Source organism: Haemaphysalis longicornis, unplaced genomic scaffold (assembly GCF_048455015.1).
Source record: "Haemaphysalis longicornis isolate Haplotype H1 unplaced genomic scaffold, Haemaphysalis longicornis Haplotype H1 scaffold_9, whole genome shotgun sequence".
NCBI classification, from domain to species: Eukaryota; Metazoa; Arthropoda; class Arachnida; order Ixodida; family Ixodidae; genus Haemaphysalis; species Haemaphysalis longicornis.
Window position 1 is genome coordinate 92,982,382 of NW_027526460.1, and position 9,615 is coordinate 92,991,996.

Below are 9,615 nucleotides of genomic sequence, written 5' to 3' on the forward strand. Positions count from 1 at the left end.
TTCCTTGAGGGTGCGGGCTTGAAGTTTGGCGGGTTGCTGGAGTTCCCGCACACCTATATGTCCGGCAGGCCATCATGCTTTTGGTATTATAACGAACAAATGTGGAGATTCCGCGAAATCAGCATTTTTCTGGAAATGCAGGGCGTGACACGGTTCACCGTTTTTGCTATTTTTAATATTTTTCGTATCTTTTGGTTTTTAAAATTTTGTCCGACCAATGATCTCCATTTACGCATTATAACGATTACAGGTGTAACTTCAGTGAAATCTGTATTTTCTGGAAATGCAGACCGTTACAGGGTTAGCCATTGTCGCTTTTTAAACGTTTTTCTCGGTTCTTGGTGTTTCAAAATTCGGTTCCACCAATTATTTCCATTTACACTATTACATCAATTAAACGTTCTACTCCCATGAAATCTGCATTATTGCGGAAATGCAGGGCGTCACACGACCCTGGCTGGGGGAAGGGGTTACTCTGCAAAGAATGCTACGCATAAAATTGCAGAATTGCTTAGATCTCTAAACGGCATTCGATCATGCTTCTGCAGTGCCCGCACGGTAGCAACCTTCTTCGTAAATACACTGTGGCCAGTCCATTCTCCAGAACACTGGCGCCTTGATGTCAAGCGTAAGGTACACATGTTTATGTGGACATGCCAATATCAGCGTTGCAAAAAAGATGTCACGCCGTGTGTAATTATGGCGGCAGTCATTTTCGGCTTTTCTATACGCGGCTACAGCAAACACGCTCACTAGGCCTAAGCAGACTGCGCCTAAAAGATAACCTGCAACTGTGCAACTCCTGGAAGTGGTCGTTCCTCGATATTAAAGTTGCTTTGTGCTTCTCATACCACCTACGGGCAGCATGCACCGGCGTAATATACATTTGGCATTTACACTGACAACGCCATCGAATAGTGAGCTTGAGTCGACATCTTCGAAGATACCCCAGTGGTATTTTCGAAAATGTCGGGCTGACAAAACGTTACATTGTTTGTACAACCTGAGGAAGAAAAATCAGATGTACAGACGCTTCCGAAAAAATCTGGAAATTGGAGTGCAGTCGGAGTTAACTGCTGCTCTGATGTACATAGGAGTCGACGAGATGATGCTTTCTAGCGTGGCCTTTCACAAGGGTCCAGTCACTGGTATTGTCCGCATATCAACTGTGGTGCAGCCTGTTGAACACTGACGTTACGCAGGCGCAACGACATTATTAGGCCGGGCACCGTAGCGAAGAGGCCATTGAGCGTCGGAAGTTGAAAGACTGCTTTACAAATTACTAAAAGGCTATTGGGCTGCACTACAGTCGAACACGGATATATCGAACTCCAAGGGGATCGCGAAATAGTTCGATATATGAAAAATTCTATATAAAAAAATATGGGCTCTGAGACCTCACCTATGGCGGACGATCACTTACCCATCGTCGCATTTAAGAATGACAACAAATTCCGCACTCACGACGCAACAGGACGCTTTATTTCCGCGAAAAAAAAAATCGCTGATATTGGCCTGCTTCTTCGTCCTGGAAATGAAATTAAATTCGTTCCCTCTTCGCTTTCCCGAGACGACATCGGGGGAAGACAGACCCAGAGAGAGAGAGAGAGAGAAAAAAAAACTCTTTTTCGGCAAGCCGGGGAACGTACGCAGCCGCAAAAAAAGAAAAAGAAGAAAAGAAAAGGACGTGCGCAGTCGGGGCATCCCAACCTCGCACTGTCACATTTTCCGGGCGTTCGGGCTTCTGTGCCTAGAGAGATTTAGCATACCGGGCTCCGTCCGCTAACGGCGGCCGGTAGGGGGGCCCGACTGGGCAAGCGCAAATTCGTTCCGTAGGCGGGATTAGTTCCGCGAGCCAGTCTTCGCCATGCCCGCGCATTCCTCCACATCCTCCTCAACCTCAATCGAGGGTGAACGACCGCCGAAGAGCACCTTCCCACTCGCGCGGCGTTCGATATACCCAATGTCGGGAAAAATACGGTTCGATATAAACGTACGAATTCCTATACTTTCACACAGAATTTTCAAGGGGATAATTTATGAGTTCGATATAGACAATAATTCGATATACCCGTGTCGATATATCCGTGTTCGACTGTATATATAAAGTGCGTGTCCTTCCCTCTCCACCAAGATCGTCCAAATTTAGACTTTATCTACACCCACAACCATTGTTCCGCGTATGTAGCGGCAGCAGCAAACAGGTGTCGGCAATGGAAGCTGGAAACAAAACGCAGCAGTTTGGTTCTAGTACCCTAGCAACCGGTTGTGTTTCGTCATAATTAAAATATGATCCAGTGGAAAATTCTAGAGGCGCAGAGTAAGCAATAAATGCTCGCACTGCCCTTGTATCTTTAAAAACTTCAGCGTGAGACCCTTCGTTGTCATCCATTTGGGGGAGCAGCACGTCATAGTCTGACGAACACGAAGAGCAAGCGCAAAGCCTGCAGTTTCAAAATGTGAGACATACCTGAATCAATAGTGCAAAACGTGCGTTGCACTGAGGATGTCTTGAGAGGAAGCGGTGCCTTGTAGTGAGTGAAATGCCGGAAGAATAGGAATTACAGTTGACTTGCATTGGCCCCAGTAGTTGTCTTGGAAGTATCATGGAGTGGACGCAAATTGGGTACCCTGCACCAGTCCTCGAAAGCAATGCCAATACGTGCGATCATTTATGAAAAGTCACGGTTGAAATACATTTTGACGGAAAACCTGGCACCTCCAATCAGGATCCGGGCTTTAGTCAATTTCTCCGCACTTCAGGGTCTACCTTGCAAGTCATTAGATGGTAGCATGCCCCTAAGAGCGCTAACTTTTTGTCACCACTCGATTCGCCACACTGGAATCTGAAGCAGCTGAGTTACCAGCGTCTAGGTGTATGAACACGTGAATTTTGTGCGAAGCCTCCGATTCTGTAAGCCGCAACAAAGAAATGCCACGGGTTCTAAGCTTTCCAGGGGTAGTGATACGATTGATCACACCTATTTCTTCAATGCCGTGATTAATCTAGTGCAAATGCATGGCACTTTTAGAGCACCACGTGACCACGTTCCGATAAAATATTCTTGATCAGTGCCTCGTTCTGACTGATTACAGAGATTGGAAAACCGAAGACAACTCCTCCGGGAGAGCAAACAGGTGAGAAGAAATGCCTATTCCTTAAGGAGACCTGCACACACAATCGAAAATCTGGAAGGGACTACCGCATGAACGAAGATTGATTTATTGTTAAAGCAGCTACTGCGTACAAATAACTTCCAAAGTTAACCAGCCGTTTGAAATAGGCCAACTGGAAAGAAAAGTGGGCACAAGTATCGCCTGTTTATCGTTCTCTTTTTTTAGTGGAGACGTTTTTTAAAAAAACAAAAAAGTAGCCCGCAGGGTGAGGTGATAGAACGAATATATGGCTGGGGAAAGTAGTGTTTTGTCGTACGATACTTGTCGAAAACTCACAAATCATAGTGGCTGTTGCTTGCGCTGCTACTCGAAAGGACGTGTTGCAGTCAGCAAATGATTAAGCTACACGAAGGTGTGGTCCATTCATGGTGACAGGCGATCGCAGAATAAAAAATACTTGCAAAGATTCTTATCCCACCCGTTAATGTACTGCGCGCTAATATTCGCATTAAGAAAAAGTACCAATTAAGGGCCCATGAGACTAGATGCAGGAGCTTAACATAAGCGATTACCTTTCTTTACGGACGTCGGGTCGTAACATCCGATTTCTGATATGCAACCCGCACGGTCAAAAGTAAAAGTAAAAAAGTAAATTAAAGTCAAAAGTAAAATTTTGGCATACATTCACAGTAACACCTGCTATGACAAAGTAAAAACTAAAGTATCGTGTGAGCGGAGAGGGATTGCGAAAATCCAACAAGCCTTGGCGGAACTCTCGTGCTTCCTTCGGCGTTCATCGCAATATCATCGCAATGGATTAGTTTTTGATTTGTCTAAATATGGTCAGAGCTTTTTGTGTGATGTACGCAGTATCAGGTTATTTTCCGAGAACCGTACTATTTGCTGTATCTACTTACTAGTTTAAAAATACATTTGTTGTAGGTTTTACCTACACCTAAAAAGAAACTGCAATGGAAGTAGTGTTTGCAGCCATGAGCGAAGCAGACAAGCCTTTTGGTAGTGGTGATACTTAATCGTGTGCGTTCAATCAATTTTATTCGGATACAAGGGATTTGCAATGATTTTTTTTTGTTGTTATACAGCTGCAGGTAAATATAGGTTCCATAAAATTTTGATTAATAAAAGCAAACTTGACACCATATACATAACCTAGCCTGGGTATATTTGTACTCGCAAAACAGTTTCAGCAATATCCTATACAAATTTTAGTAGCTCGGGTACCAGTAATAAGCTGATGCATATTTTGGGCTGCTTGTTCTTCCAACGCAGGTGTCCTCGTCTGCGTCTTGAATGAAGTCCACGTTGTCCAAGTGCTACCGGAAAATTTGTGCACTCATGTAGTGTATTCCAGAATATACTTCAGCAGAGACAAGACGACGAACGGTTATTCCTATAGGGCCACGAATCGTAAGCCACTTGATTCATTATGATTATGGTAGCATATTAGTAGCATATTAGCCGCTGGTTCCCACCTTTAGGTAGCGAAAATAGCTATGGCCAGGAAAAAAAAAACGCACTCGAAGTAAAAAAAATCTCATACCGAGTAGTAGCTTATCACATCGCTTAGTGTGCATTCCATGGGCTTTCGAAACGCACGTTTTCTTTGCGAAGTTTTTAGTAATTGTGTCAAGAGAACAGTTTTGAAACATAAGTCTGAAGCTTGATAATCGGTACCCTGAAAAGCGTATTCTCTTTGAAACCAACCCAAATCTAAACCTACAGCCGTTACAGCGTACTGAGCGTTTATACGAACTCGGGGAAATGTAGAATATATCATTATATTTCCTTGTGCAAACAAAATATTGTACAGAAATACAAAATAAATTGCGCCTAAATACTTACAAAATTATTTACCCACAAATGACCATTCCCAGGTGTTCGAAAAAATGATTTTTAGTTATATACAACAGTTTAGCGGGACAATATTTACAAAAGTATTTATTCTATAATAACGATATCCAGGTGTTTGGAAAACAATTTTTAATTACCACTAATTAGGATGTTTGGCGCTTTGAAAACGATTTTTGTTAGATATTTCTAAAAGAATGCACCACTCAAAGTGGCACTTCGCAAATAAAACGTCGGTAATGAGACTTCATTGCTGATTTAGCTGCATGTGACTCACCATCGCGATCGCGGCATGGCTGCTCGGGAATGTCGCAGCGACGCAGTTAAGAAACCTGGGGTCTAACTGTTTTGTAAACATTATGAGACCCAAACCATGCATTTGAGTGGCTTCTAAATAGATGCCTCGACACATCGGCATCATTTCTTTTGCACGAGTTGTTTTGGGAGTGGCAGGGAGTTCGATAACGAGGAAACACAAGCATACTCGGGCATGTCAGGGAGTGTGGGTGGCAACGGAAGGGTTGCAAAAATATTTTCCGCATACCGTTTTTTTTACTTGCAAGTAAAATAAAGATTAATGCATAATCAGGCGTACAACCTCATCCTGTCCGGATGCGCCAGCCCGTGCTGTTTCAAGGACTGTAAAAAAAAACTAGTGTGCCTAGATATTTACGGACGTCATTGCAATGGAAATTACAAGTACGTGCGCCAAGTAACCTGGAGTATCTGGCACTAACGGGAGTATCTAGCGCTTGCTTTGGGTCTACGGCGGAGAGAAAGATGAGGGTTCATACAGTTACTGCAAGAATTGCGGCCATATTCGCGGTGGTGAAGGGATAAATTTTTCAATTCCAAACAAGTCGCGACTAGGCATCGCGTTTGTGTACGTTTTAGGTGCGAAGTACCTTAGGACCTCGCAATGTCCGTCTGTTGGCGTCCGTGCACACAGCATTATGAGCAAACGGCTCAAACGGAGTCGCAAAAAAAAACACCATCTTCCTGTAGCGAACCATGAGGAGGATGCGAAGCATCATGGGGGTTCCGTATAGGTTCCATTGGGTTGACGTTATGTTGTTTCATCTATCGGAGCATGAATGGGAACGTAGTGTGAACCCCCCCTCCCCCCCAACCCCCAACCGTTGAGGCAGAGAAATATAGAGAAATGTAAAGACAGCGAAGAAACCGATATTCGCGCTACCTGATCGAACACCTCCTGGTTCTCGTATTTCTTTATTGTGTGCTCACGCTCCTACCCCCGCTGCCCGCCCTCTTCGTCCTCTTCTTTGGTTGAGCTGCTAGGCGCGTGGCGCTTCCCGCCAGAGCTTTCCCGCAGGAAATTCAACATCCTCCTCTAAAGTTTTCAGTTCGTCGTTTCCGGTGACGTTCATCCTCGCGTGACTTCGTTGTATCAATAGCTTCTTGACGTAGTTTGAATGAGTGAAGGACATAAGGCGCGTTCTTAGCACATGCACCCGTCATGGTTTCTAGTGCAGTGGGAAGTGCGCCACGTACCTCCCGTTGCGGTCAGAGAGTCGTGGGATCGAAACAGGGCGCCGATTATTTCTTTTTATAGTGGACTGCGCTGACGTCAGCCCAAACGCTGACGGGGCTGAAAAGACGCGCATGCGCCGTAGAGCGCGGACGGTGGACAAAAACAAGTGAGGGAGGGACATGGCCCCGAGCATGAGATGCTTCGCATTCAGAAAACACAACCAGCACCGGCAAGACTCGAACCACCGAATCCCGCAACAACGCGGAAAAAATCCAATACGCTACCACTGGTCTACGCCGCCAGACGGAAATTTAAATAGAAAATAGGTACTGAAGTTTACAGCGACCACGCAATGTCCGTTGGCATCCGTTGGCGTCCGTGGACACATTATAATCGAAAAATATGTCAGCCAAGCCACCTAAAAGGTACAAAACGCAAAACAAATCACACATCTGCACGCCGTGAACGATGCCGAGGGTGCGAAGTACTGGGACGTGTATTGTCTTTCGTGTGGCGCTTGTCATTTACAGTGCATTTACTGCACCTCAAAATCTTTTAAAACCCCCAGTGCACCAGTACGCGCCGACGATGAAGCTCATCGCACAGACAATACACAACTTGCGTCCCAGTGCTCCGCACCCTCGGCATCGTTCACGGCGTGGAGAGGTGTGATTTTTTATTAGGCGCTCACTACTAATGACATCTTTGCAACAAAATTACAATAATGGTGGCGGATCGAGGGTATTTAGAGAAAAAACATATAAACTAAGCTTAACCGCGCACACAGTTCGTCACGGATGTTCTGAAACAAAAATCAACGTAAAGTGGCTTTCAGGCATAACATTATTCAACAACATTTTCCCACCAGGTATTCCTACATTTTTCACATTGCCGCCTCTTAATGCAGCCTACCTTGTCAAACTGTAGGCAAGCAGCAAAAAACTTAACAAAAATAGAAATAAGACTCAAAACTCAGCTCTACCTGCGCTCCTAACGTCTCCAGTCTTTGGCCGGTAGTGGCTACAGATAGCTTCCCTCTCGACATTTCTTGGGAAGCGTCGCGCGATACGAAAACCATATGGGGCGCTATGTATACACTGCATGTCACTCATTTGTGTGGCTCTAAGGGCGGGCTTGATTGACACACAGCAGTATGAACTATTTTGTTCCACAGTCCTCAGGAGTCTTATTTGAGTGGGAGCTTCAGTTGTCTGTCGGCAAACCTCTAATAAGGGAACACCGTCGTTTCTGTTTCAGGTGATACGTTTAATGCTGCTTTTAATTTCACATCTAAAAGAGGGATACCACTCATAGGTGAAATAGATGTGAAGGTTTTCTCTAAAAGGAACGCCGAGCTACCCCTTCAAGACTTCGTGGATACTTGCACCAAGTGGATTAAGGAAGCTCAGATTCAGGGCCTGGCTTTCATCCACGTTCCAACAGTTCTTTCTGGCAACAAGTTTGAAGAAATCGTAAAGGCAAGTTGTTTACCAAGGCTACGTACTGATGATGAATCGCGAAACAAATTTAGACCGCCATTAACCTTCCACAATTCGAAGGCTCGGTTTGTGTCCAGGCAGGATGTACGTGTTTATAACAAGCCTGACAGGCTCATCACGGAGGAGACATTTTGCTGAACTTGGCTATAAAATAAACGCAGGGTTGGAGGAACTCTTTCAAGCACGGTTTAATAAACGGCGCGTCTTAGCTTTCATCATTTTTGCATCTGCTGGCGGGATATGGGACATCCTCGTAAATAAATATATCGGCGTTTTTTTTAGCGGAAAGGCAAAATATACTTCGTGATAACTAAAGCGTCGCGTTTGCCATTGTCTTAGCCATTATTAGGCTTGCCATATCAGGAATAAGCTTTCTGAGAGTCTCAACATCTTGAATCGCGGAGTTAGTGAAAAAACTGTAGTATTGCGATGATGCTCTAAAGCGTAATTCTTGCTTTACAAATACAAATTAACTGCTCTGAGACTCGAGAGAGAAGAAAAATAAGCTTTCAAAGTCAATATTTTACACTGAAAACTACCGCTCAGGGTGTACATATTTATATATACATATCTATGCACACGAAAATGGTTGAGCAAAATTTGGTTGTAATTTTTATGATTGCTAGTTCACCTTTATAAATCTATATTTACGGTTCCCTCTTCATTGTTTCAAATTAAAATTTTTCATTTTGGTGCATTTTTATTTTTTTTGTGCAGTTGTACTGGCCGCTACGTTATGTATGTTCTCATTTGTGGTGTTATGCATAACGCTTCAAATGCTTTAGCGCAATGTATATTATGTAGTGATCGTGTAATTGTTTAAGTTTTTCGGACAGTAATTTGGATTTTTTTACCTCTGTAGCGACTCATATGAGAAGCCGTGTCTGTCTGCTTTAAAATATATTTTTATTTCTTGCTTTATGGGGCCATTATAACTAGGGGCAACGGGTGAGCAACCTTCCACGAGCAGCAGGGCCTTCTCAAGGCGTGCGCCGAGCATAAAATAAAGATTATTGTATCTCCTAACCACATGTTGATAAAAGCCTTTTGTTGCGTAGTTTTATCAGCCTTGGGCATTGGATACATTGAGGTGAATATCAAATTTTGCTTCGCAGAAACGTATTTGATTAACAGATGTCCTGCCCTCCTTGTTGAACAATTCAATCTGGCGCTACAAACGGCTAGTTTCCTGGTTAGCTCAGTTGGTAGAGCGACTGCCGTAGATAGCTGCGAAGTTTCTCAGAAAGCTGTTTACTTTTTTTTGTACCCGCAGGGCTTCATTGAGGTGTATGTCAAATTTTTCTTCCCAGAGACGTACTCCACCTTGGGCATTTCCACTAAATCTGGTCGAATATCCTTTTTTATTTGCACTGTTCTAAGGCAAATATGCAGATAGTGATGGTGACTTTCACATCCCTTTATTCGGCACTGACTGATAAATGGAATCGCAATACCTTCCATCCCTACAAGAGAAGAAACATTTGACATGTGTTTAAAACGACAATAAACCGCAACGCGGACCATAAATCAAGAACAAAATCTCATAATTTATTACATCCTTCCCTCTGTTCGCTGTGGTCGCATGGTGCTACCATAGGGGTTCGTATTTTCCTATATCAACGTCGTTCACGTTCTTAG

General features: G+C 43.9%; 1 protein-coding gene across 1 annotated transcript in view; it reads left to right on the forward strand.

Moving 5' to 3' along the window:
- Positions 1–8,851, forward strand: part of LOC144153308 (uncharacterized) — a 340,475-nt gene extending 331,624 nt beyond the window's left edge. Inside the window, exons 138-141 of the mRNA XM_077684958.1 lie at positions 3,097–3,138; positions 4,408–4,545; positions 7,736–7,956; positions 8,840–8,851. Coding sequence (XP_077541084.1) covers positions 3,097–3,138; positions 4,408–4,545; positions 7,736–7,956; positions 8,840–8,851 — 413 coding nt within the window. The remainder of the gene's footprint in view (positions 1–3,096; positions 3,139–4,407; positions 4,546–7,735; positions 7,957–8,839) is intronic.
- The last annotated feature ends 764 nt before the right edge of the window (positions 8,852–9,615 follow it).